This window comes from Eumetopias jubatus, unplaced genomic scaffold (genome assembly GCF_037043125.1).
Source record: "Eumetopias jubatus isolate StellerSeaLion01/CBP00866 unplaced genomic scaffold, mEumJub1_p1.0 scaffold_12, whole genome shotgun sequence".
Classification (NCBI taxonomy): Eukaryota; Metazoa; Chordata; class Mammalia; order Carnivora; family Otariidae; genus Eumetopias; species Eumetopias jubatus.
In genome coordinates, this window is record NW_028274818.1 from 1,828,681 (window position 1) to 1,855,382 (window position 26,702).

Sequence of the window (26,702 nt, forward strand, 5' to 3'; positions counted from 1 at the left end):
GAGAGGTCATGATTGCTGGGATCGAGAAGGCAGCACCGGATGCCCAGGGCCTTGACGGCCTTTAAACCCGGACCACAGAGTTTGGACTTTCTCCCCAGGACTGTGGGGCCGCACTGTTCGTTTGAAGTCTTGTGGAAACATGCCAAGGTTTACGTTTTGGACAGATAACAGGAGAAAGGGTCACAGAGGCAAGGGTGGAGGCAGGGACACTGGCTTGGGGGCTCCAGCAGTTCCCCAGGTTGGAGAGAGATTCCAGAGGTGGGGTCCACAGGCCGTGGGGGTTCGCTGGCCAAGGGAGACATGAAGACCTCTGTCCAGTACCCGCAGCCGGGGGGATGGCGAGTGGGGAAACCCCGGGCCCGCCCCTGGAGTGGGGATGCTTGGAGGGAAGGGCCCAGGGCCAGCCTCTCAGTTTCCCTGGCCTTCCAGGGACACACACACACCGGGCATCCCTGGCCCGGAGACACCCTGTCAGGGCGGGTCTACCTGGATCTTCCCCAGGCCACAGGGCCGGGAGCTCACGGGAGCTCCACTCCCTCCTCCCAGCCTCTGGCCTGAGTGGTGGCCCCAGGAATGGGTTCCAAAGGGGAGGCCAGAAGAAAGCTCTCTGAGCGTGGGGCACCCGGGGCCATAGGGCAGTTTGGCTGCAGGGCTGCGAGCGGCTCCCCTTTCCGCTTGAATTGTACCCCACCCCAGGGCTTCCAGCAGATGGTCCCTGCACCCTGGCCCCAGCCGCTCTCTGCGCAGCCCCTCCCGGAGCACCTCTCTGCTTCCTCGGCCTGCTCTTTGCCCTCCCTCATTAAACTTGGTTTCTGGGAGAATATGATTTGAATTAACTCCCAGGAGAAAAATCACAGAAACCAGGAAAGGGGGGGCCATGTGGAGGGGGCAGTGAGTCATGTTTCCATGTGTATTTTTCAAACTTTCCAGTGGGACTTTGGGAACCAACACCCTTTTGGCTACCAGCTTGGACCTGGTCGTCCAGGGGTTCCTGGTTCTGTGTCTGGAGGTCTCGCCTCCACGGTAGGCTTCATTTCCCGGGACCCCTGCCCCCTCCCCCGCTGGCCTGTGTGTCTCTGAGGGGCTCAGAGAAGTCCCTCCTGGGGGCAGCTTCAGTTTGTCCTCTGCTGTCATTGCACGGTGAAAGCCCTGCATGTACCCCATTTCAGGGTGGACCCATGGGGCCTGCAGCCACTCTGGCCAACCCTCTGACCCTCGAGAAGGACCATCCCCACCAGGGAGCCTGGGCTCCGGGAACGGCCTCTCTGCCTCAGCAGCTTCCTCTCTGTGCCCTTCCTTCCTGCTTCTGTACCCCGCTTTCCAGAGGGCCTGTGGCTCAGTGTGAGGACCCACCAACTCCCAGGGAGAAGCCTGCAAAGCAGAGACCTCACCCCAAGGAGGTGGGTAAGAAAGAGAATCTACTGCATGTCTGTCCTGTGCCCTGGGAAGGGGTGTCAGAATTCCCATTCTGCACACGGACACCCAAGCTCAGCCACGACCAGTCCCCCACCCGCACCCCACCCCCCGTGCAGGTCCTGAGCCCTCCCAGCCTCCCTGAAAGCACCCGTCTGCTTCCTGGGGGTCCTGGACGAGCTGTCCGTCTCCCCTCTCCCCTCCAGGCCTCTGACAAATCCTTCCTGGCACAGCTGCATATCCTGCCCCCGCGGTGCCCATGCCAGCAACAGCCCACAGCACATGGGCCACATCTGGCTTCCTTTGAGCATATCTTCCTCTCCTCTGTCCCTCCCCCTTCTCTGCCCAGGGCCCTGAGCAGGGAGTGCCCCCGACGACCCCTCTTTTCTGTCCTGCCCCTGCACGGTTTCTGACAAACTCACCCCTTCCCCTTCTTTCCACCCCCGCACCCTCTCCAAGCCTCCAGCCCCAGACATCTGGACTCCGTCCTTCAGTATCCCCTCCCTCACCGGATCCTGACTCCTTAGACCGACCACCCCCCCCTTTCTAGCCCCCCTGAGTAGCCGATTGGAAAGGGGGCCTTTTGCAAGGTTGGAGCCCCCAGAGTTGTCCCACGGTGGGGGAAGACCTGGCAGCCTGGGGATTAAATTCCCCCTAGCCTAGTGCCGCCCCCTCCCCCCGGTTGCCAGCTGGGGCGGGGGGTGGATAGAGGTGACCCCAAGGTGTGCGTGCATGGAGGGGTTGGACTGAGCCTGGGCTGGGGTGGCGGGGGGAGGGCTGAGGGGAGCGGTTTGGCTCACTCTCTCCAAGCTATCTTTTGTGAGGGAGAAGGAGGAGCCTGAAAGGCCCTCCAGCTACTGGCCTCCCCCCTCCTTCCTCCTTGCTTAGCAACCCTTGTTGCTGGGTAAATATTTGCCCCACCAGGATCTGGGGCTGGAGCGTGGGTGTCAGCCCGTGCAGCTGCCCCTCTCCTCAATTCCTGGGCCTCTCCTCTGTCCAGCTCCCCTCTCCAAAGCCCCCTGGCCTGGACTCAACGTGTGACCCCCTACTGCCTTGTCTCAAGGCTCCGTTCCTCCTCCCTCATGGTAGACCTCCTCCCCAACCTCCTCCCTTCACCCACACTCTGACCTCTCCCTACATCCCCACTTGCCCTCTGTGCTCACCTCCTCAGTCCATCTTCCACCCCCGATACCTGGGTGAGACCCCACCCCTGAGCTAGACAGGTCCCCACCGCATCCTACTGGGAGCCCAGACTGGCTTTGCCTTCTGCTACATCTTGGTGCTGAGTCCCAGGACCTCACTTCTCTGCTTCAAGAGGAAATGCGGCCCCACCCGTAAGCCTCAGCTCAGCTCCCTGAAGCTCCAAGGGGAGAGAGAAGTAGGGATGTGGGATGTTTTGATGAATACCTGTCCATCCTCCATCCACCATCCCCAGGAAGCTCCTCTTCAGGAAGCCAGCATCATTTGCACCTCCTCTGGGGGTAGGATTGAGGGAACCATGGCCAAGAGGAAACAGATGCCCCCTCAGCCCCTCCCTGGGCAGCCTGATAGAGTGCTCCAGCCTCAGCCTGTGCATCCTGTGTCCCCCCTCCCCCCGCCCCCGGCAGGCCCCTCCTCCAGTGGTTTCCCCATCCCCTGTCCCTGTGATGATGAACCCTGCTGGGGTCCAGGGTCAAAATGAGGCTGGCTCTCAGGGTGCCCCCGAAGCTCCGCTTACTGGGCATATAGAGACTAGTGCATTGCTCTGGGGCAGGCCTGTGGGCTGGCTTAGGGAGAGTACCACAGGGGAATCTGGGCAGTCGGACCCAGGCAGGTCTAGAACAGAGCCGTTGGCCTGCATGCTGCCCTAAGACTCCTCCCAGCTCCGAAGTTCTGGCTTCTAGGGAATGAGTGATCACGGTGGCCCAAGACAGTCACTTCGCATTCCCCAGGGGCCCTCCTGGAGCTCCTGATCTCAGGCCCATCCACCAGCCCCATCTGCACCCTGCCACTTCTCCAAAGTGCCCTTGTTCTGCCTCACCCATCGGGAAATCTGGAAATTAACCACCAACCTCCCTGCCAGAGTTCACTCCACCAGTAGACACACCCTGGCTTCAGGGCCCCGGCTAGCCTTCCAAGGCCACCCAGAGGGGCTGGGGGCGCGAGCACCGGCAGGATTTACACTGAAGCTAAGAAGGCGGAGCCTGTCGGGGTGGTCCTAGAGCCGCGAACACTTCGTAAAACAGAGATTTTCATACTCTTAAAAATAGGGCCTCCGCACAACAACTGGGTGAGCACGTAGGGAGACGGGCTGCCCGGGCGCGCCAGGGGCTAGCGCCGCCAGTGCCCGTCCCAGTGGGTGCGGCGCGCCCTGCGAAGGCCCCACACACGATTGGTCGGCTCGGGTGGAGGGGCGGCGGGGAGGGAATCCTCGTCGGCCTCACCCCCCGGGAGCGTGCAGCGGCGTGGGGCCCGGGGACCCTCTCCAGCCCGGGGCCTGGAGTTGTGGCGCTTGTTTGTTTCCTTGGCAACAGGGAGAGGAAACCCCCGCTCGCGATGCCGGGGAGGCCCCGGCAACCACACACACACACACACACACACACACACACACACACACACACAGCCTCACGCGGCCCCGGCAACCACACACACACACACACACACACACACACACACAGCCTCACGCGCAGCCGCCCACGCGCAGGGCCTGCGTCAGCACCCGCCGCCCGGCCGCCGCCTCGGGGCCGGGGCGGGGACCCGGCGGGCGCGGCGGGAGGGCGCCCGGGACACTCTCCCCCCTCCTCCGTCCCGGGGCCCGCCCCTTCCCACCCGCCTGCCTTCCCCCACCTCCAGCAGGTGCGTGGGGGAGGAGGGGGCGGCGGGCCGGGCCCGAGCTGGGCGCTGGGGAGGAGGGAAGGGCAGTGCGGGATTTCTGTCCGCCTGGCTCTAGTCTGGGGTGCGTGTGGTAGTAAGGCGCACTGCGCTGTGTACTGTGCATTTTGACGCTTCCGGGAGCCTGAGGCTCGCAGGTGGGACGATTACCTGGGCCCAGTCTGCGTTGGGGGGTTGGGGGGTTGGGGGGTGTTTTGGAACGTTGGGAAGGAGCTCCGGGTCCGACTCTAGGATCTTGCTGTTGGATTGGTCTTCTTGAGGTCTGGGCCGTAGAGAAGTGGGGTGTAGTTAAACTGGAGGCGGACCCCTGGGGTTTGGGGCCTGCTCCTGTCACTTGTCAGCTCTGTAGCCTTGAGCAAGGCGGTTAACCCGCCCAAACCTCAGTCTCCTCGTGTGTATTGAGGGGGATCGGGGTGCTTGCTCTGGGCACCTCAAGGTTTGAGAGGGTTAAGATAGCGATCTTGGTTGTGAAAGGCTTGTCACTGGGGAGACCTTGCCTGGGTGTGAGGGTGAGGGGCTGGCTCTCTACCTATTATCCACTGCCCCTTTGGCCTGGCTGCAGCAGTGAGGGACCATAGTTGGGCTCTGGCTCAGCACCTCATCAGCTGAGGTGAAGAGTAGGTGGGACCTCCTCCTTGCAGCCCCTAGCCCAGAGCCTGGTGCCTGGAAGCCGCTTAAAGAACAGGCGGGTCCTTCCTTCTTCAAGGTTATACTGATCACCTGTGCATGACTGACTCAGCAGTTCAACATTTGTGGAGTACCAGGCCCTGTGAGCAAAGGATGAATGACAGGGACCTGCCCTCTAGAATCCACTATAAAGGGATTCCCTGACCATAGCCTTGAATCCCCAAATCATTCCCCCACCCTACACCACTCCCTAGACCCTCCTCCAAAGAGGCAGCCCTTCCCACCCCTATGGGGGGAGCACGGGACCCATTTGAAGCCTCCTCTCCCCCTCCACCTGAGATGATATCCTAATGGCAAGATCTTAGCTTTCAGAGTCAGGCCAACCTGTGTCAAAATTCCAGTTCTGCTACTAACCACATGACCTTAGTCAAGTAGTTCTCAACTGGAGGAGATTTTGCCTCACAGGGAGGGAACATTTGGCAATGTCTGAAGGCAGTTTTAATTGGCCTAGCTGGTCGTGGAGGTGCTCCTGGCATTTAGTGGGTAAAGGCCAGGGATTGCCAAACATCCTACAGTGCACAGAACCTCCCCCCATAACGAAGAAATCTCTGGCCCCAAATGCCCAACTTGACAAAGTTCGGAGACCCTGCCCGAAATGAAGAATTTAACTTTCCAGGGCTTCGGTTTCCTCATCTGTAAAATAGGGCTACAAATAGTTTCTAGCTTGCAGAGCTATTGTGGAGGCTCAACAAGGTAGCACCTCATAATAGCCCTTGCTACACACACACACACACACACACACACGCACGCACGCACGCACGCACGCGCCCCCGCTCCACTCATTACTAGTATGCTTCTGGAATGCCTCCTGCAGAGCCCCCTCCCTCTAGCTTCCCTGTCTCCCTGCTGTCCTTGACCCCAGCCTTGTCCCCTCACGGCCCACCCCCACAGCAGGCCTCTGCCTCGGTGCCCCACTTGTTCCACACTCCCGCGCTCTGTGTCTGGGGGCTCTGCTCCAGGCCACCGGCCAGGCTGAACACCCTCCTCAGTCTTCCCTCCTTCAGCACCTTTGCCCAGACTTCCTGTCAGACACCGGGCCACCCCACACCTCCCACGCCTTCCACCAAAGTGGCCTAAGAGAGTGAGGCATGTCCTGGATTTGGACCAGGCTGCTTGGTCCAAGTTCTGAGCTCAGCCTATTACTTATTATCTAGTTTTGGGAAAGTGAGTCTCACCTGTGAAACAGGGACATCCCCAACCACAAGGTGGTTCTGTGGACCAAGTTGAGAATGTGTGAGAAAACGTGCAACTATGAACTTTAGTGGAAAAGTATAAGTTATTTACTGTCGAGCATCATCTCACTGTATATATATATATTTTAAAGATTTTATTTATTTATTTGACAGAGAGATAGAAAGAGAGCACAAGTAGGCAGAGTGGCAGGCAGGCAGAGGGAGAGGGAGAAGCAGGCTCTCCACTGAGCAGGGAGCCTGACACGGGGCTCGATCCCAGGACCCCAGGATCATGACCTGAGCCGAAGGCAGCCACTCAACCGACTGAGCCACCCAGGCGCCCCTCACTGTGTATATATTTTAAATATTTATTTATTTAAGTAATCTCTACACCCAACGTGGGGCTCGAACTCATGAGCCCGAGATGGAGTTTCATGCTCTACTGACCGTGGAGCCGGCCGGGAGCCCCCTAGTGCATGTCACTTAATCTTTGCAGCGTCCTTATTTTATAGACCAGGAAAGTGAGGCCAGAGTCACTCCCCTGAAAAGCAGGGCCAGGTGCACTCGCTCAGGTAAGAAACACCGAGCGCCTCTTGTGAGCCAGGTGTTAGGGACACAGATGACCGAGACTTGGTCCCTCCTGTCTCTCACAGCACTTTTGGGAGGAAGGGTCATAGAGGGAGGGAGGCACTGGATGCCCTTGTGCCCACCGCCAAGGTCATTGGTCCTCAAGACGAGCGCCACTTCCACTGCCCAAACCGCCCCTTGGACTCAACCCTTATATCCTGATAATACTTGTTAACGCTCCCACTCTCGGGCCTCTGGATTCCATCTGTAATTCATTATCCAGAGTCCTATGCTGCTCTTCGGCCACTGTGCTTGGTTGTGCCTCTCCCTCCATCTCCCCATCAGTGGGCAGCTCCCTTGAGGGCCGGCACTTTAGCCTTGCCCCTTCTAGGCATCCTGCCCAGGTTACAGTTGAGGAATGGAGGCCCAGAGAATTCAGTAGCCCATCTGTCATTGCAGTGCAAGTGAAGGCAGGATCGGAACCTGGTCCCCACCCAGCCACAACCCCACCCCCAACCCCGGTCAGGTTCCCTCCTCTGGACCTGGCCGCCTCTGTTTTCTCCTGCTGCTTCTGGGACTGGGGATCTGTGGCCTAGCAGGGGAAGAGCAGACTGATGGCATTGGGAGTCTGCAGTTAGGATCGAATATTCAGGATCAGGGCCCGCTTTGAAGTTTGGATTTAGGATTGAGACCTTCAGTGGTGGTGGTAAGGGAGGGGGGACCCTTTGGAAAGAGCCTAGAGTGAAATTTGGGGTAAGATCCCCCCTCTTTTCTTCTGCCTCTTTTTCACAAAGATGGGGAGGTCTGGGATAGGAAGGGTTAAGTGTGGTTTTGCCTGCCCTGCCAGGAAGGGAAGCTGGGCCTGTCTGGGACCTGGGGGGGGGGGGGGCTTGCTGCCAGGGGGGCTGAGGCAGTGGGAACAGCATGAGCCCTGTCCCTCACGTTTCACTGGCTAACCCACCCCGCCTCTGCTCCTCGTTTGGGGAACAGAAGAGGGAGAAGCAGAACAAGACTTTTTGTTTTGTCTGGGAAGCTGAGAGTGGGTGCCACGCCCTGGGAAAGAGGGCTGCATGAGGGGAGCCATATCCTGGATCCCTCCCTTGGGTGCATTCTGGATGCTTACCACAATGCCCGGTCACCCTCATAGAGATAGGAACCCAAGCGTCCCCTCCACTTTTCCCCTCCATAAATACTCAGAGTCCCTCCCCTACTCCACTCCAACCCCTGTGTACTCTGAGGCCTGGCTCCAGAACCCAGGAAAGAGGGTCAGTCCGGCTCTGCTTCCCTTTCGTGTTACAGAAACCCTAATATCCTGGACCTGTAGGCGTTAGCAACATAATTGAGTTTTCTGGGTTCTTCACCAGAGAAGAAGCCATGGGAGGCACAGGGGCAGGCCATGACCTCACGTGGGTTCTGGAACCTCGGCCTGCACTCTCTTAGAGAGGATGAGGTGGCCGGTGGGACCAGGGCCAGGGTTAGGGGAGGGGAGTAGAAGGCTGATCAGAGGAGTCCTCTGTGAGGCCTGAGGATGGAGGCTCCAGAGCCTGGGGTGGGGACGCCTGGGGACCTGGGTGATCCGGTGGCAAAGCAGACCTGGCCACGGAGGTATGTAGGGATAAGTGCAGCCAGAAGGATTGTGGGGTCTTTGCTGTCCTAGCCCCCCAGTGCTGCCTCTCTGGTTGAAACCAGGACAGAGACCCCCCACTGGCTGTCCAGCCCCTGCCCTGCTCCCCCTTTCAGGCCCCTCTGGGAACCACAAGAATCTGGGACCTGGTGTCCTGGCAACGTGATGAATGCACGCACAGCTCTGGTATCTGTTTCAAATTATCCATTAAAATAAGTACAGTCTTGGAGTTGGCGGGGTGCGGTAGAAGGAGTAGAAAGGGACTGAAGGGGGAAGAACCTAGGCAGCCTCTTTGTCCAGTTGCTTGGGTCCAAAGGAAGGGGGCAGGGGATGGGCGCCAGTGCCGAGGTTCTACTCTTGGTTTTCTGGGGGGGTCTGTAGCCTGGTGCTGGGGTCCCAAGACCCAATGCTTGGTTTCGAAGGGCAAAGTTGGGGCAGAAGATAGGAAAAGAGGGACCCCAAACTTCTGGTCCTTGCCCCAAATTTGAGGGTTAAAGGAACTCAGGATCCAGAATTTCCCTGCAGCAGGGCTCCCCAGGGAGCCCAGGCATTCCTTCCCAACCCCACCCTGGCACACTGAGATGCTGCTTTGAATGGGCTGCCCACATGTGGAGGGGGGTAGGGGTGACTCACTATTACTATGGGGAGGAGAGGGGGAGCCAACGGTGGAAGAAGAGTGAGTCACCCTGATGGGCACCAGCCTCCGTCCTCCCCCCACCTTTCCTGGATCTGCCTGCCTGCCTGGCGCCCTCCCCGGCCCCTACAGCCGCTTTCCCTCTTCCTCCTGCCCTTTGCCCACCCACTCTCGGCCTTTGGCTCGGCCTTCTTCTACCCGGGAAGGCCGGAGCCGGTGGGGGCGAGCTTGCAGCTGGGAGCCCTCGAGCAGGCAGAACCAGGACGGGAGAAGCCCCAGGCCGAGCGCCGGGCGGGTGCGCGGGACAGGGTGGAGCCCCACTCCGCCGCCGCTCCGCGGTCCTCGCCCCTCCTCGCCTCCCCCTCACCCCCCGCGGCGGGTGTGCCGCGGCCCCTTTAAGAGCGGCGGCCCCTCCTCCCACTCCCTAGACCTATTAGAGCCTCTGCCCGGCGTCGGTGACTCAGAGTGTCCGCGGGAGCGCCGCAGTCCCAGCAGCGCCCCCAGATCCCGAGGTCCGACAGCGCCCGGCCCAGACCCCGCGCCTGGCAGGAGCCCGCCGAGAGCCAGCCGGCCCGCGCGCTCCGACCCCGAGCAGTCTCTGTCCTTCCGCCCGAGCCCCGCGCCCTTCCCGGGACCTCTGCCCCGCGGGCAGCGTTGCCACCCTGCCGGCCATGGAGACCCCGTCCCAGCGGCGCGCCACCCGCAGCGGGGCGCAGGCCAGCTCCACCCCGCTGTCGCCCACCCGCATCACCCGGTTGCAGGAGAAGGAGGACCTGCAGGAGCTCAATGACCGCTTGGCGGTCTACATCGACCGTGTGCGCTCGCTGGAGACGGAGAACGCAGGGCTGCGCCTTCGCATCACCGAGTCCGAGGAGGTGGTCAGCCGCGAGGTGTCCGGTATCAAGGCCGCCTACGAGGCCGAGCTTGGGGATGCCCGCAAGACCCTCGACTCGGTGGCCAAGGAGCGCGCCCGCCTGCAGCTGGAGCTGAGCAAAGTGCGCGAGGAGTTCAAGGAGCTCAAAGCGCGGTGAGTGCGCCCAGGTGGCGGCGCGCGGGGCGGGAGCGGAGGGGGTGAGCGGACCGTCGCCACAGTCCGACTCCAGCGGCCGGCCGGCCGATCACTTGGCCTTATAGTCCCCTCCCTCCGCGGAACTGCCCCAGCGGGTGACTGGCAGTGCCAAGGGAAATTGTCAAGACAGGACGGAGAAGGGAGGGGTCTCTGGCAGAGGGTGGCCTGTATAGGGAATGGTGGGGGCATCAGGGCCGAGTAAGGGCTGCTGGCAGGCCCCCACTCTGGGTGGGGGTTACCGGCCATTTGGAGCTAGGGTCAGGGGCTTGGGCGAAGAACAGCTGGCGCTGCCGGGTCTGAGAAATCTGGACACTCAGGACACATTGGAGTGTGGGTGAAAGGGTCCTGTTAGAACTTTCTTGGCTGGCTTGGAACTGTGCCAACTTTGCCCAGCCTGTGTCTGGACACATGATGCCTATTAAGACAGAGCACCCATGCTGGCAGATGTCCAGTGGTGCTGGAGAGAGGTTAGCCAGGCAGGGACATGGAGGTGACCCCCCCTCGGCACAACTCTTCCCAGGGTTTGAGGAGTTGGGAAGCTCTCCTCCACTCCCTGGATGTCTGGGACCGTCCCTGGGCTCTGACAGGCCCTCCAGGAGCACCGCTCCCCCGCAGCTCCCACAGCCCTTGGCCTGCTTGGCCCAGGAATGCAGGAGAGGGAGGGAGACAGAGGGCAGAGTCTCCGGCTCAGGAAGTTGTGTGTATGCCCAGGTCTGGTGCAACCCCCCTGGGCCCTCTGCCTGGTGTCTTGGCCCTTGGGGGCGCTGCTCCTCCCTGCCTCTCTGCTTGGGGTGAGCCCCTTTCCTTCCGAGCAGTCTTTGCTGTACCCCATCCACTTGGCCCCTGGCGGGTTTTGATCCTTGCCTTATGAGACTGCTGGAATACAGCGACACTTTTGAACTGCAGCCGTTCGGCACTTCAAGCCCCTCCTACCTCACCCATCCCTGCCCCGCCCGACCCCACCCTACTTGACTCCACCCTCTTTTCTCAAAAGGCCTTTGGAGCCTGGAAGTTTAGGCCATCTTTTCCTAGCCTCCGAGAATTTGCTTTCCTCCTCCCCGTTCCCCTTTTCTCTATGAACACCCAAGCCAAGGAGCACTGAAGGTGCTTGAGACCCCTGGGGTGGGGGGCCCCATGGCTTGACTTCCCCTCTTTCCCTGCCTTTCAGTCCTCTTCTCCAAACCCTTGCTCTCCTCGGAGCCGGTCTGTATCCAGTGCTCTTTCTGCCCTTCACCGGTCAGGACCCTGGCCTAGTGGGCGTGGTGGGTCCATCCCTTCCTGAAGAGTAGGTGGAAACTGGGCACACAGGTTGACTTTTGGGGGGGGACTTTTGACAGAGATCACTCCTGTCTTTTGCAGTAGTGATATGAACAACTGAGCTAGCAGGACAGACAGGAGGCAAGGTGGGGGGAGGGGCGGTGCCCAGAGAATTAGTGTGCTAAATTAGTCCACCGTCGCCCATTCCTGTGAAGGGCCTTCTCAGCAGGTCTTTCTGTGGGCAGGACATTGATCGGGAGACAGGATAAGTAGAGTCAGCCGTCCCTTGCTAACCCAGCCACGCCAGGCTGTCTCCTTGGCCTCTCGGTGCAGCTGTCCAGGCCTGGGACGGCAGGCGGGTGTGTGCGCACGTGGGGCAGGGGCGGGGGTGGTGTGTGCACTGGTTATATTTAGCCATCTGCCTTTCTTCTCCCCCTCTGATCCTGGCTGGGGAGGCTGGGCTTCCGGAAGAGGGGGGTGGGTTTGCACACCTGGATCTCGGGCTGCTGGGAGGCAGGGTGGAGACGGAGGGGGCTCCGACTGGGGTGTCTGTCCCCTTCTCTGTCCCCCAGTGGGAGGAGCCAAGATTGGTTGCTTCTTTTTGTGTCTGCTGTGCCCAGGACAAGGCAGAGAAGAGTAGAATGAAGAATTTGGGAGAGGAAGAAAGGCATTGTCCTAACTCCTCCCACTGAAGCCTAGAGAGAAGGTGTTGTCTGATTTAATGTTTAATTAGAGCTCAGAGTTCAGGGCCAGGCGTCTGGTTGGGATGCAGAGCCGTCTGTAAGATCCCCTGGCAATCCCTGGCCCAGCCTGGTACCTTGACCACACCCAGGGCTTTAGGGCGCCCTCTCGTTGGGCTGGGTTATAGGCTCCGAGCAGAAACAAACCCCCCAGTACCCACACACACATTCTGTCTATTCTGGTGTCTAAAGTATTTGGACACCTAAGTGTGGCAAGAATGGGTAGCTGAAAACACCAGGGAGGGCCCCCCTGGGGTCCAGGCTTAGAGCTGGGCCCCATCCCAGGCATGACAGCTGGGTAGATGACTCAGATGCTGCCCCCCTCCCTTCCACCCTGGTGGCTTTACAAGAGACAGTGGGACACAGGGTGGAGACAGCAGATGTCTTAAAGGGAGGGATGGGGGCCTGAATGCCTGCATCTTCTCCCTGTGCTCCCCACTGCATCCTGGGAGCCCTTCCTGCCTTCTTCCTTGGGACCTCTGCTGGTGGTCTGGAGCCAGGGCCCCGATGGGCAGAGTGCAACAGGTGGTTGGTTCCAGAGCTGAGTCCAGTTATGGGGCTGCAGCTCGGGGCTGAGGTCTGCGCCTGCCCACGTGGCAATGGTGGAGGAAGGCTGAGTCAGAAGTGGGGAGATCCTGGGCCCACAAAGCAGAAGCTCCTCTTCCCCCCGGACGAGGCTGGGTGCTTGACAACTTCCTGTATTGTCTGCCTTAGGGGGGCAGTGGGGCAGGGCAGGGAAGTGGAGGCCCAGGCTCATCCTAGCGCTCATTGGGCCAGAGAGGTGCAGAGGTTTGTCCTGTGTCACACAGCAAGAGGGTGATGGGTCCGGACTTGAGCACAGGCCTTCTGACTTCCAGATGAGTGCCTGTACCACGAAGCCTGACTTCTCTGGCTTAGAGGACAGGTGGGAGGGTCCTGGGGGGGGGGGCGGGGTGGCCAGGGCTCACTCCTGCTGTCTGGAGGATCCGCTCTGAGACCAGCGGGACCTGCCAGGGTCTGCTACTACCCAGCCTTAGCTCTACCCTGTCCCTGGAAAGACCCATGACCCTGCCAGGCCGTGGATCCTAAGACAGAGCTCTGGAAGGCTGGGGATTCCTCTCTTGGGACTGTCTTGGGACTTGTCCTCGGAAGTGTCTACCTGGACCCAAAGGAGGCTGTGCCCTTTGGCAGAGACCTAGGGAACAGGGATGGAGGCCTTTGAGGAAACCTGGGCCCCTGTCCCTCACCTGAGGGAGCCCCTGGTGCTATCTCTCACTGCCACCCCCACCCTGAAGTCGACGTTCTGATTCGAAGGCAGCAAAGGGGGGCACTACTTGAGGAGCCCAAGAGAAACAAAAGAGACGGTAATTCCTGCTCGGCCTCCCGACTGCCTTCCTGTGACCAGTGCCCCTGGCTGGTACCCCCCCCGGCCTCCATTCTGAGCCTTACTCTTGCAGAGGACATGCCCCTCGTCCCCAGTCCTACCCCCACCCTGGCCCCCCACCCCCGGGATTCAGTAGTTCAGTGTCAGGGCTGAAGCCAGGGACAGCTGGGGGAGCAACTGGTTGGCGACGCCGTCGCCTCCCAGCTGTGCCTCTGCCCACCCCCCCCCCCAGCTTTCCTCCCCCAGCCCCCCAGGTCCGGCTCAGAGGCCTAGACCTAGGGCAGTGTGCCCCATTCCCGCCTCCCGGAGCCCCAGTGTACTGAAAGTGACTCAGGCCAAGCTCTGGTGTTCTTGGGAATGTCCGGAGAACGGCAGCAGGGTCTCCCTTAATGAGGTCGCCCACCAGCAAAATGACAGGTAGTATGAGGTAGTAGAAACAGTCCTGGGCTTCGGTGTCCTTAGTCCTGGGCTTGGTCCTGCTGCAACACTGCTGTGTGACCTTGAGCCGGTTGCCTTCCCTCTCTGGATTTCCCCAGCTATGAAATAAAGGGGTTAGAGCAGAAGGTCCCTAGAGATCCCTCAGGTTCCAAAGTAGCACAGTGACCCACAAAGTGAGAAAATAGTCCTCTAAAGTACCAAGCTATAAATGTTAAACTCAAATCCACTTAATGTGAATATAATTAATAGCTACTGCTATTCTCAATAGAAATGTTTCCCACAAGCCGTGGAATGAAAAGTACAGGCACGCTTCCTGATTTCTCACAGAAAGTTTGTGCGAGCAGTTAATGATGTTCCTGGTATATGCTTTGTTTTTATTGCTAGTAAGAAGGGACACTTGGTCGTCCCGCGTCTCCTTCCAGGACAGTGGAAGGGGCCGTGTTATACAGGACGGGCTGAGTGCCACGGGCCCATGTGGGGGTGGCAGGGACGCCCTCCCTGGGAAGAGCCACGCCATTACCTCAGAGCCGGCCAGCCAGCGGGAGGTGCGGCTGACCTTGGGCTGCCTACCCACTTCCCTTCCTGCACCCGCTCCGGCTCCCCCAACCTGGGGTTGGGCTGTGAGGAGGTCCTGGAAGGGGACAGAGTTTGGGAAGGAGGGGGCAGGGCAGGGGTGCTCCCTGTCCCTTTGTGGGAGAGGAAGCCAGGATTCGTTCTGGCTGGGATCCCAGGCCGGACAGAGGAGCTGAGTCACGGTAGAGGGCAGAGTGGAGAGTGGACGGGAGACCCTGAGCTTGCTCGGTCAGAGAAGGAAAGGCTTGGGGTAGCCTTTTATCGAGAAGCACAGTGGGTGCTCCTGCCCAGTAGCAGCAAGAGGGAGGAAGGCAGAACTCGCATGGGGGACAGAACCCACGTGTCCCTTTAGGACTGGATCAGAGGAGCTAGAGACCCTCATAGCAAGGGGCCCGTTTTCCGGGCATTGGAAGGATGGGGATTTCCAAGGCCCCCCCTTCTCCTGAAGCTCTAAGCTGACACCTCTGCCCCGAGAGAAAGTCCCACCTTCCTCTGCTGGAGCTGGAATGCAGTGGGACCAGAACTCCTAGGTCCTCCCACTTCCTTTACTGATCTTGGGGTGTGGCTTCCACCCCCTCTTGCTGTCATTGGGTTAATAAGCATAAGCCACCAGATGGAGAGTTAATGCATCCTAAAGAAGGAACTTCTGAGTCCGCTTCTTGTGGGGATCCCCTAAATGCCCCTCCCTTTGGCTGGTGGCCTCCCTCCCTCTCGCCCCAGGACATTCGACCTCTTCCCAGGCTACCCCCTCCATGTCCCTACTTCTTTTGGTCTGTCGCCAGGCCTCAGCCCTGCATTGCCATGACAACGCAGGAGTGACTTCCAGAGAGATAGGCCGAGAAGAAGGAAAGTGGAGTTGGCAGGGACCTTGAGAGAGCAGTTGGTCAGGAAGCCGGCTGCCTGCTGTGCAGCACCCCAGGGCCCAGCCTCTGGCCGCCGGCTCCTCCTGCCTCGGTACAATGCCACGTTGATACACCCAGCAGCTGTGACTCAGGCCTGGCCCCCTGCCAGCCCCAGCGCCTCTGCTGGAGTTGCGTCTGAACATGTCCACAGGCCTCCCGGCCCTCTTCTCTGCCTCTACCCACCACCCCCCTCCCCGGCCTAGAGTCACCACCTGGCTTTGTCTGTGGGGGGGGACAGGCGGAGCCCCGCGGCTCTGGACGGGGATCTGAGGGCCTTGGACCCCAGACAGGAGCAGCGGTGTCACACCCAAGAGAGGCACGTGGAAGCAGAGCTGTGCCCGTGCCCGTGTGGGGAGGTCGGGCTGGGGTCCACCCTGAGGGGCCCGCCTCTGCTCTCCAGCTGTACGGCACTCAGAAGGCTCCGGGGGCCGGGCGGGGCCGGGAACACCCGTCCCACCTCAGGTCTCCTCTTGAAGGGCTCTTCCTGTGAGCGCTGGTACCTTGAGGCCCACGTGTCCCGTCTTCCCACATCCTGCCCAAACCAGAAAGTGGTGGCCAACCCACAGCCCAGCCAGGCAACCAAGTAGTGGTTCCTTTTCGGGATGGGGAACGTCCAAGCCCATGGCTTCGCACGCGGTTGTGGGAGTGTGTGCATCTGGGCGGCATTACTCTGGGGAGGCTGGTGGGGGACGCACCTCCCAGGCTCGCTTCCTGGGTGCCTGAGCCCCGCCCTCTGCACACCCCCCACCCCGTGCACCCCCACCCCCCCAGGCTGCAGCACTGCCATTTTCGGTGCTCTATCCCTGTCTGCTGTGAGTGTCCTCAGGTGACCCCATGGGCAGGCCTTCCCTGGTCCAGGCCTTGGTTTCCCCAGCTGTGACCGTGCAGGGGTTAGCCCAGGAGGAGGCCTGGCCAGGAGCCTGGGGCCTGTGAACTGCTATAGCCCGAAGGCATTCCAGGCACAGACAGGAAAAGCCCCAAATGTAAGTGGGCAGAGTGTCAACCAGCAGGTAAAAACAGCAGAGCATGTGGTGGGGGAGGGGGCAGAGCGCCAGGGCAGGGCTGAGGCCTTGCAACCAGGGGGGCGGACTTGGATGGACAGAGGGAGGGAAGGACAGATTGCAGGGGAGGGGCTGCCGGAACAAAGGGACAGCTGGCCAGGGGAGACGCCCCTCACTGGCAGGAAGTCAGCCTGGGGCCGGGTCTGAGTCCTGGGAGGAAAGGGAAGAGCTCCCTGCGGCCTTCGGCACCCACCCTGCCCTGCCCTGCCCTGCCACAGGGGGCGCCCTTCCCTGTGGGGCTCAGAGACCCTGCCCTCCCCTCCCCTCCTTCCTGTCCTGGGGTCGCCCAGCCATGGGGAACTCCGAGTGCCGGTGAGAGGCTCAGGGGCCGGAGGGGGCGGGAGGGAGCCCCTGCGGGGCTGGGCCAGCTCCTCGGAGCCCCTGTGGCCGTCCTCCCCTCCCCCCTCTTATTTGGAGGGTGGCCTGAGGTCTCTGTCCCCCCTGTGTCTTCCTCAGCCCCGCGGAGGAGGAAATGAGGGCCTCCCCCTCACAGCCTAGCAGGTTGCCCCTAGCAACGGGTCCCAAACAGGCCTGGGCGGCCTGGCTTCCGTATCTGGCGTGGGAGCGGGGCTGAGGAGGGTGACTCAGTGGGCGGGCCAGCACCCGGCCCCTTTGCTGCCCCCGAGGCCTGGCCCACCCACCACCTCCACTCTGCAGACCCACAGCCTCCGGCCGTACCCCGCACCGGCCTGTCCCTCCAGAGATGGGCTGTGGCAGCTGTGGGGGGAGGCAGAAACAGGATGCCCCGCCCTGCTGGCCTCAAGGGGCCCTGGGGAGCATCCTGCGCTCGGGGGACTGGACGTAGACCCTGGCGCAGGACGTGGGCAGAGTCAGGGTCTCCCCTGTGAGTGCTGGAGGACTTCCCGACCCCTGCCTGGGTGTTGTCTGCCCGAGTATGAGTCACCTGCAGCCCCGGCCCCACCCCGGCTGCCCCGCCCACCGCTCCCCACCGGCCCCAGTGGCCCTGGCCCCTGAAGGGCTGACCACCTGGCCAGGGGCAGCTTGGGGTCCCTGCTGGGTCTGGAGACCCCAGGTGGGGGCCTAGGCCTAGGCTGGCAAAGCCAGGGGAGCAGGCGGGCGAGGCGCTGGGCTCCACACCACCCCCAGCCGTCTCTCGGGGTGGGCGTGTGGCTCCCTGGCCACAGCTCCTGAGGTGACAGTGGCTTCTTCCCCAAGGCTGGGAACTCCCCAGCCTGACCGAGAGAACTGCCAGGGCCCCCCTCCCCTCGTGTGCTGGCGGTTTCCTGCTGCGGCTGCCCGGAGGGAAAGGCACATCGCCCCCTCGTTGCTTTGGAGGCCACGGTCGGGGCCGGGCTGAGGCTGCCCAGCCCTGCTGGCCACTCTGCTGCCGTTTGCCACCGGCCCCTGGACGCGACCCTCTGTGCCTCCTGTCCTCGGTGACACGGGGAGGGCGCCGGGCCGCACCATCTGCCCACGGGCGCGCTTGCTGCCTTCACGTTCTGGTTCCTGTTGTTACCAACACCACCGTCTGGGCGAGCAGCGGGTGCGAGGAGCTGGCGGAGGGCAGGCGCAGCTCCTCTGCTCTCAGCCCGGGGCCCTGAGCCCTGCGGGAAGGCCGGTTCCCCGCACGCACCCTCGGGAGCCCAGGCAGAGGAGGGCAGCGCGGGGAAGGGGGTCCCCGGCAGCAGGACTGACTGTGACCCTGGCCCCGGGTCACCGCCTGCAGGCCGGCACCCAGCCCTTTACTTCGCCGTCTGTGAAAGGGGGGGGGGGGCCTGCGCTGGCGGTCCCGCCGGCTCCTTCCCGAGCTCCTGGTCCCCAGGGTGGCGGCCGCACAGGCTGCAGGGTGGAGAGGCCTCTGCGGGGCAGGCCCTGCGCCTTGGAGCCGGCCCAGGAGCCACAGTCTGCTGGGCCGCGCGGCTTCACTTTACCAGCGCTTTCTTCTTCTTCGTTCCTCCCCCTGCAGCTGGCTCAGCTTCGAAAAAGTTCTGAAGTCATGGAAAGTTGGGGCTGTGCTCCCAGCCAGGGGCTGGGCCGGATGGCAGCCAAAACCTGAGCTGGGTTTTGACTTTATTTTTAGCTTTTCTGGCTGAGACGGAGGAGGGGAGACATCCTCTGGTGCTGGAAGGGCCTCTTTTCGCGGGAGACCGCCGCTCTTGCGTCAAACGGCTTGTTCTGATGTTCTGAGGCCTGGCCACAGCCGGCCAGACGAGCGAGCCTGTTGGGGGGGCGCCCCCTCCAGGTCTTGGCGTTCCCCCCCCCAGCTGGGTGTCACTATGTCCCCCTCCTGGTGGGGCCCTGCGGGAGACCAGTGACTCCGTTTGACAAGTCCTGAGCTGGTGGCAGGAGAAGCCGCCTGTCTGGGCTGCTCCCTGCAGAGCTTCCTTAAGGCTCCCGCGGCCTCACGCGGAACCGCTGGGTCTCTTGGAGCGGAGGGCTTTTGTGGAGGAGAAAAATGTTGGCGGGACCACTTTTCTTCCTTCCAGGACAGAAATCCAGAATTCCACCCCCACCCCCACCCCCCGCCCACATTTGGTTTTCCTTTCCCCTCCTGTCGTGTGGCTCATGCTCTGCACTGAGGAGTTAGGGGGGGCAGCCGGGCCAGGCCCTGGGCTCCTTCTCCTTCCTTCCGTCCCCGGGGCTGCTGCTTTCTCTCACCAGATATTGGCGAAGGGACCATCACATCTGGAAAGTTCTTGGGTTTCCTAGAGGTTTGGAACTTCTATGTCTAGTTCACTATCTGGCAAAAACAGTCAGGGCCCAGAAAGGGAAGGAGGTGGCAGAGGCAAGCCCCGTTTATTTGGTTGTTTGGCTAAAGCTTTACCCAGTTTGAGGAGTAGGGAGGCTCCAGGTTGGAGCCCAGATGGACCTGGAGACCCAGGGGCCACATCTGGAGCCAGACGCTGAGGCTTGCTGAAGGGTAGGGCTTAGTATTCGCTCAAGCTCTGATAAGTCCCGGAGGGAGGGCGGCTGGAACCCTGTGCTGGGCCCCGATCAGGGGACCTAGACGGGGTCTGGGAATGGGATGGGTGGCTGTCCTCCTCCCTGAGTTTTAACCAGACCATCCCTGTTGTGTGTAAAAGGGGCTAGGAGAAGTGACCCATAACTTTGGGGCTCCAGCTGTGGTAGGGAGGCATGGACCCCGGGGCTGGGAGCCTGGCTGTCTGGGCCCCTGCAAGGAGGAAGGCCTGGCCCAATGGAGGGTAGGTGGAGTCAGGGAGAAGGTTAAAGCCCTGTGTGGGAAGGGGCAGGAGACAAAGGTGGCCCTGTCTCTTTGGGAAGGAATGGGAGGAGAGAGAGGGAAAAGCATTCATCTCATGGGATTGCGCTGTGCCCTTGGCCTGAGGCACGTTCCTGAGCACTGAGTCATGCATGGGAAGGGTAGAGAAGCAGGAAGGGGGTTTTGGGGACCTTGGGGGAGGTGGGAGTCCAGCCCCAGGGGCAGGCAGAGACAAACAAGCCAAGAGCGAGGCTGCCCTCTGCTGGCACTTTGCAGGACAGGCACGCTGGGCCTTGGCAGGGCTGGCCTCTGGGAGGGGACTTCTGGCTCCCCCGGGGGGGGGGGGGGCGCCCTGGTTCTCCCTGGGGACACAGACTCCTGCTCCTAAGCCCACTCTTCCCTTGCTTCCTTAGCAATACCAAGAAGGAGGGCGACTTGATGGCCGCCCAGGCGCGGCTCAAGGACCTGGAAGCTCTGCTCAACTCCAAGGAGGCCGCACTGAGCACTGCACTCAGCGAGAAGCGCACGCTGGAGGGCGAGCTCCATGACCTGCGGGGCCAGGTGGCCAAGGTGAGGCCACCCTCTGGGCCAGCCGTGACCCTGCCTCCCCTCGGACAAATGCCAGCCACCCTACTCAGCCTTTCAGCCCAGTTGCTGTGTGTCCCGTCCCAGGGACGTGGCATCAGGGCCGTGCCCCTGCCGGCCCCCGGCCCCCCATGCCCACCTTATTGCAGCCCCTTCTGCTCCCGGGCATCCAGCATGGGCGCCCGGCTGGCTCGGTGGGTACGGCGTGTGACTCTTGATCTTGGGGCTGTGAGGGGGAGCCCCGCGTCAGGTGTAGAGCTTACGTTCATAAATAAAATAGCCCACAGCCACTTCCACGCAACTTTGCAAGGAATCGTGTGTGGCCAATCCCTCCTGGTTTGGCTGTGCTGTCAGAGAGCCTGAGTCGGGAGTGGAGGGCTAATCACGTACGGGACGCATGTTCTTAATGCTTGGCACATATGTGGTTGTCTCTACCTTCAAAACCCTCCACCATCCATCCTGCCTCCTGTCTTGTATCGCAGGCTTGGGACAGAATCCAGGAAAGCTGGCTTGCTCCCACCGTGCTCAGAGCAGGGTCACGACCCGCATCAGTTGCCGAGCCCCCATCGTGGGCTCTGTCCCCTCCCAGGCCCTGCTGCCGCAGATGGGAGAGGCCGGTGGGCTGACCGCAAAGCCTGGGCTGGGCCGGTCTCCTCCAGGCCCCCCGCCTCCAGTTCTGCCCTGCCCCCCAGCAGCTGGGGCTTTCGGAGACCAAAATCGAGGAAAGGTGGTCTGCCTCTCCCACGCCAGAGATCTTTCTGTGGCAGACAAGGGGGTACCTCTTCATGGTCCAGCTCCTGCCTTCCGGTGCTCCCCCTCTCCCCTCTTGCCATCCCCCGGCCCTCCCTGCCGGCTCTGGCAGTACTGATCCTCCTGAGGACCCTGCAGGGCACAGTGTGCCTTCACACCCCCAGGCTTTGCACAGGCTCTTCTTCCCCGCCCCGAGGTCACCGCAGTGCCCCCCACCCCCAGGCACACTTTGGTTTCTTGCCTTGTGTTCCTTTGTGCTTTGGACGCACCTCCTTTAGAGCACTTGCTGTGTTGTGCAGAGAGGGATGCAGTGCCCGCCCAGAGCGGTTTCTGTGTGCGACGAGACACTGTGACCTCGGTGCCGGCCGAGGCTCTCTGTCCCCCGCACCGGTCTCTGTACACATGAAGGGCTGTGCTGGACACGGACACTCTCAGCTTCCTTGCAGCTCTGATGTTCTGTGGCCCCTCTCCCTGACCTCGGCCCCCTTTCTCTCAGCTCGAGGCAGCCCTGGGTGAGGCCAAGAAGCAGCTCCAGGATGAGATGCTGCGGCGGGTGGACGCCGAGAACAGGCTGCAGACCCTGAAGGAGGAGCTGGACTTCCAGAAGAACATCTACAGCGAGGTGGGGACGGGGCTCCGTGGGCCAGAGGAGCGGGCTGGGGCTCAGCTGGGTGCAGGCCTTGCCTGCCTGACTGCCTTGTACTAGTGGATGGGGAGTGGGGGGGGGGTAGGTCTAGCACCCAGCCCCCAGGTTAAAGGAGGATGACAGTGGCTTAGCTCAGGCGTAGGCTTGGGCAGGGAGCTTGGCCCTCTGGGCCTCATGCTCCAAGGACTAGTTCTGATCTTGGCTCTGTGCCCCTCCCAGGAGCTGCGTGAGACCAAGCGCCGGCATGAGACGCGGCTGGTGGAGATTGACAATGGGAAGCAGCGTGAGTTTGAGAGCCGGCTGGCGGACGCCCTGCAGGAGCTGCGGGCCCAGCATGAGGACCAGGTGGAACAGTACAAGAAGGAGCTGGAGAAGACCTACTCTGCCAAGGTGCCTGCCCCTCATCCCATCCCCCGCGCCCAGACCCCTACCACCTCTGCCCACCTGGGGGAACAGGGGAGCTCTGGGTGCCCTAACCCCGTGTTCTCCCCCAAAGCTGGACAACGCCAGGCAGTCAGCTGAGAGGAACAGCAACCTGGTGGGGGCTGCGCACGAAGAGCTGCAACAGTCCCGCATCCGCATCGACAGCCTCTCGGCCCAGCTCAGCCAGCTGCAGAAGCAGGTGCTGCACCACCCCCACCCCACCCCACCCCCACTCTGGGCCAGGGGCCAGGGGCCAGGGGCCAGGGGTCAGGCAGGATGTAGGGGAGGGCCCAAGGAGGGGAGGAGACGGGTGAGGGACAGAATGTGCCCCCAGGACCACGGACTGAGCGGGGAGCCTACGATTCAGAGTCCAGGGACCTGGTCTGGCCGGCATGACCCTCGCTCCTCAGAGCCTTGGTGTTCCCGTTTGAAAATGGAGGCCCTCCTGACCCTCCGCAAGGCTCGATGTTCTGGCCAGCTGCGCGTTTGTGGCCGGGGGAGCAGGCAGAGATGTTGGTTAGATACGGGGGAGGCTTCTGGGCCGCCAGCTGTGCCCTGGGAGAGCCCCAGCAGGCTCTGGTGCAGCGGAGAGCCGGGGAAGGGCCGCGGGGCAGGGGCCCTGGAGCTGCATCCCGGCCCTGGGAGCTCACCTGGCCCTGGCTCACCAGCTGGCGGCCAAGGAGGCGAAGCTGCGGGACCTGGAGGACTCACTGGCCCGCGAACGCGACACCAGCCGGCGGCTGCTGGCCGAGAAGGAGCGGGAGATGGCGGAGATGCGGGCGAGGATGCAGCAGCAGCTGGACGAGTACCAGGAGCTGCTGGACATCAAGCTGGCCCTGGACATGGAGATCCACGCCTACCGCAAGCTCCTGGAGGGCGAGGAGGAGAGGTGGGGCGGGGAGGGGCCGGGTGGGGGCGAGGGGCTGCCCGCGCCGCCCCTGGCCCGCTGCCCGCCTTGACCAGGCCCCTCTGTGTCCCCTCGCCAGGCTGCGCCTGTCCCCCAGCCCCACCTCGCAGCGCGGCCGAGGTCGCACCTCCTCCCACTCCTCCCAGACACAGGGGACGGGCGGCATCACCAAGAAGCGCAAGCTGGATGCCGCCGAGGCCCGCAGCAGCAGCTTCTCGCAGCACGCCCGCACCAGCGGCCGCGTGGCCGTGGAGGAGGTGGATGAGGAGGGCAAGTTCGTGCGGCTGCGCAACAAGTCCAGCGAGGTGGGCGCCCGGGCTGGGGCCGGGGCTACGGCCGGGCAGGGAGCGAGCCCAGCAGGAAGGGGTGGCACCGGGACAGAGGGCTGCCCCTCCGAGAGGCCGACTGGGGCCGGGTGGCCCTCCACTGGCCACCAGACCCCAGCGTGCCCGGTGCCGCCTCGGTGTCCACAGAGCTCAGCTGTTCTCCCTGAGGGACCCTGCCCAGCCCCGCGAGCGACATGGACCCGGGAGCCTGAACGAGCCTCCCCCACCTTCTCCTTCCCTTCCTTCCTGGCAGGACCAGTCCATGGGCAATTGGCAGATCAAGCGCCAGAATGGAGATGACCCCTTGCTGACCTACCGCTTCCCACCGAAGTTCACCCTGAAGGCTGGGCAGGTGGTGACGGTGAGTGGCAGGTCCCCAGAGGGGACTCTGGGGCGGCCTTGGGCGGGGAGGGGGTTGGCCTGAGGGTGGGCACGCTGAACTGAGCACCCTCCTTGAACCCTGCCTCCCCAGATCTGGGCTGCAGGCGCCGGGGCCACCCATAGCCCCCCCACCGACCTGGTGTGGAAGGCACAGAACACTTGGGGCTGTGGGAACAGCCTGCGCACGGCTCTCATCAACTCCACTGGGGAAGTGAGTACGCTGCGGGCTGGCCTCTGGCTGGCCAGGGCTCCCCCAGGGGACCGGGTCATGGCCATTCTGTCCTGACTCCCTCCAGTGCAGCCCTGGGCCCCAGACTCTCCACCCGGTGGTCAGACCCGGAGATGCCCCCTGCCCCCAGCCGCAGGAGGAGGGGAGGGAGACAGCGGGGATTGTTAAGGGCAGATGTACGCTCCTGCCCAGGGAGCCTGACGGCGGCCCGTCGGGGGAAGGGGAAGGAAAGCTCGTCCGCCCCAGCGCTGCGGACCGCAGGCCACAGGGGGTCACTGTGCGTGGAGCCGCCCCCTGCCCCTGCCCCGCGTCTGCCCCCCTGACTCCTGGGCCCGGTCCCCTGTCCTCGGCAGGAGGTGGCCATGCGCAAGCTGGTGCGCTCCGTGACGGTGGTTGAGGACGATGAGGATGACGATGGAGACGAGCTGCTCCATCACCACCATGTGAGTGGCAGCCGCCGCTGAGGCCGAGCCCACACTCGGGCAGCCAGCCAGGCCTCCCCTTGCCAGAAATCTTTTCATTAAAGAATGTTTTGGAACTTCACGCGCTGCCCTGGCTTTTCTTCTCTCCTCCCTGCACCTTGAACAGGGAGCCCAGGTGTCTGGGTGCTCTCGGCTGGTCAGGACGGGAGTGGGGACTTCCGATGCCGTGAGGCATTCCCGTGGGAGCGGCGGACAGGGTCTGGATTTGTCTCCCAGGAAGGGGACGGGAGGACAGATGTGGGGCGCCCGGCCCTGCCTCTCTCCCCCCACTCCCGTCGCACGCATTTCCTTTCTCTTCCCGCTCCTGTTGCATGCACGGCTCCCATTCTCCCCTTGTTTCCTGCGAGAATGTTCTCTTCACACCTCCCGGCCCCACTTCTTTTGCACGCCTGCTGCCCTACAAGCTTGCTCGCTCTCCTCTCCCTCTTCAGCTTCCAGTGGCTGGGACCCAGTCCCGCCACAGCTCCAGTTCCCGGTCCCAAGTCTTCCTGACCCTCTGCCCTCCTCCCAGCCGGGGCCCTGCCTCCGGGCCCGCGGAGCACAGAACCCGCCTTCCCGCCTGGTGGCGGCGCGTGCAGGAGCGCGCAGTCCCAGACTCGCCGTGTCGGCCTGAGCCTTGTCTTCCTCCTCAGGGCTCCCACTGCAGCAGCTCGGGGGACCCCGCTGAGTACAACCTGCGCTCGCGCACCGTGCTGTGCGGGACGTGCGGGCAGCCCGCGGACAAGGCTTCCGCCAGCGGCCCGGGAGCCCAGGTGGGCGGATCCATCTCCTCTGGCTCATCGGCCTCCAGTGTCACAGTCACCCGCAGCTACCGCAGTGTGGGGGGCAGTGGGGGTGGCAGCTTCGGGGACAGCCTGGTCACCCGCTCCTACCTCCTGGGCAACTCCAGCCCCCGCACCCAGGTGAGTGGTCCCTTTGCCTCCACACCCAGGGTTAGGATGAGGGGGCCCCCGTGGCGGGGAGGCCTTCTCTTCCGCAGCCCGGGGGAGCGGGAGCCTCCTCCCCAGCCCGACATCCTAGACAGTCGGCTCCTGCATCCTGCCCCTCCTGTCTGAGCCCCAGACTGGAGGGCAGGGGCAGGGCTGGGGGTGAGGGGAGGGCCACGGGCCTGTGCTGCCGCTCACACCCCTCCCTCCCTCCTCTCTCTCTCAGAGCCCCCAGAACTGCAGCATCATGTAACCTGGGACCTGCCGGGGCCGGCTGAGGCTGGAGGCCTCCTGCTTCCTCCTCCCCTCACGCCCACCCCCACCCTGCACCTCGCGGGAGGGGACTTGAAGCCAAAGAAAATACCCCTTTGGTTTTTTTTCTTCTATGTTTTTGTTTTTTTTTTTTCTAAGAGAAGTTATTTTCTACAGTGGTTTTATACTGAAGGAAAAACACAAGCCAAAAAAAAAAAAAAAAAGCCCTTCTATGTCAGTCTCCCCTTGCTTTCCCCTGCCTCCAGGAAACTCCAAATCTGCCTTAAAACCAAAGAGGGCTTCTTCCAGAAGCCAAGGGAAAGGGATGCTTTTACGGAGCCTAGTTTCTGCTTCTCTGCCCCGCCTGCTGCCCCCACCCCGGGGACCCGTGAACATGGTGCCGGAGAGGCAGGTTGTGGAGTCTTCTCCGCCAGCCTCCGAGGGAGGGAGGTTGAGCCAGGCCCCTGGCCGCCCCCATCCGTCCCCTACACCTGGCTGAGGCTCCGCTGCCTGCCCCGCCCCCAGCCCCCACCCCCGCCCCGGCCCCGGGGTGACTCCGATGCCCGCCACCAGCCACACTTGCTTTTTCTGTATTTTATTTAGACAACAGATGGGAATGTGAGGTGGCAGAAGGGGGAAGAACGTTTCTCTGAGCCTCTGCCTCACCTGGAAGCTTGAGGCGTGGGCTCGGTCCAGGTCAAGTGGGTGCAGGGGAGGAGGGAGAGGGAGCGTACCAGAAGGGGCGGGAGCCGGCTGTGGCCCCGTCCCAGAGAAGGAAGGTGAGAAGGGGGCGAGGGTGTGCGTCAGTGGTTTTGGCAAACACTAAAGAGCCCCTTGCCCCCCCATTCCCCATCGGCACCCCTTCTCTCCTCCCCCGATCAATACACTAGTTGTTTCTATCCCTGGCTTCTGTGGTGTCTGTCTTTGTCGATGGGCGTCACCGAGTGTCCTGAGGGGCAGACACACACACGCGCACGCACACGCACACGCGCGCGCACACGCGCACACACGCGCGCGCACACACACGCACACACGCGCGCACACACGCACACACACACGCACGCACACACACACACGCGCGCGCAGACCTCACATGGTCCCCCACATCCTCACGCTCACTGCTGCCCAGCCTCACCCCTGCTCTCGGGGAGCCGAGCTGAGGCCCCGGAGCACTTCAGGCACACAGAGGACCCTCTGGTGGCTGGCGGGGAGAGGCTTCAGGAGTAAGCCGTGCCCTCCCCCT

General features: G+C 62.5%; 1 protein-coding gene across 1 annotated transcript; it reads left to right on the forward strand.

Moving 5' to 3' along the window:
• The first annotated feature begins 1,334 nt into the window (after nucleotides 1–1,334).
• LMNA (lamin A/C) lies at nucleotides 1,335–26,358 on the forward strand. Its single transcript, XM_028090144.2, has 13 exons — nucleotides 1,335–1,400; nucleotides 9,397–9,995; nucleotides 19,966–20,122; nucleotides 21,384–21,509; nucleotides 21,753–21,923; nucleotides 22,030–22,155; nucleotides 22,625–22,845; nucleotides 22,943–23,168; nucleotides 23,443–23,550; nucleotides 23,662–23,781; nucleotides 24,153–24,242; nucleotides 24,914–25,183; nucleotides 25,434–26,358. The coding sequence occupies exons 2-13, from the start codon at nucleotides 9,640–9,642 to the stop codon at nucleotides 25,458–25,460; spliced, it is 1,998 nt and encodes a 665-aa protein (XP_027945945.1). The 5' UTR covers nucleotides 1,335–1,400; nucleotides 9,397–9,639; the 3' UTR covers nucleotides 25,461–26,358.
• Nucleotides 26,359–26,702: the final 344 nt, after the last annotated feature.

Bases quoted from the DNA above. Each gene is read 5' to 3' on its own strand.
- LMNA (XM_028090144.2), top strand. From the start codon at position 9,640: ATGGAGACCCCGTCCCAGCGGCGCGCCACCCGCAGCGGGGCGCAGGCC. The intron at 23,169-23,442 runs GTGGGCGCCCGG...CCTTCCTGGCAG, and splicing joins TGCGCAACAAGTCCAGCGAG to GACCAGTCCATGGGCAATTG. The intron at 23,782-24,152 runs GTGAGTACGCTG...TGTCCTCGGCAG, and splicing joins TCATCAACTCCACTGGGGAA to GAGGTGGCCATGCGCAAGCT.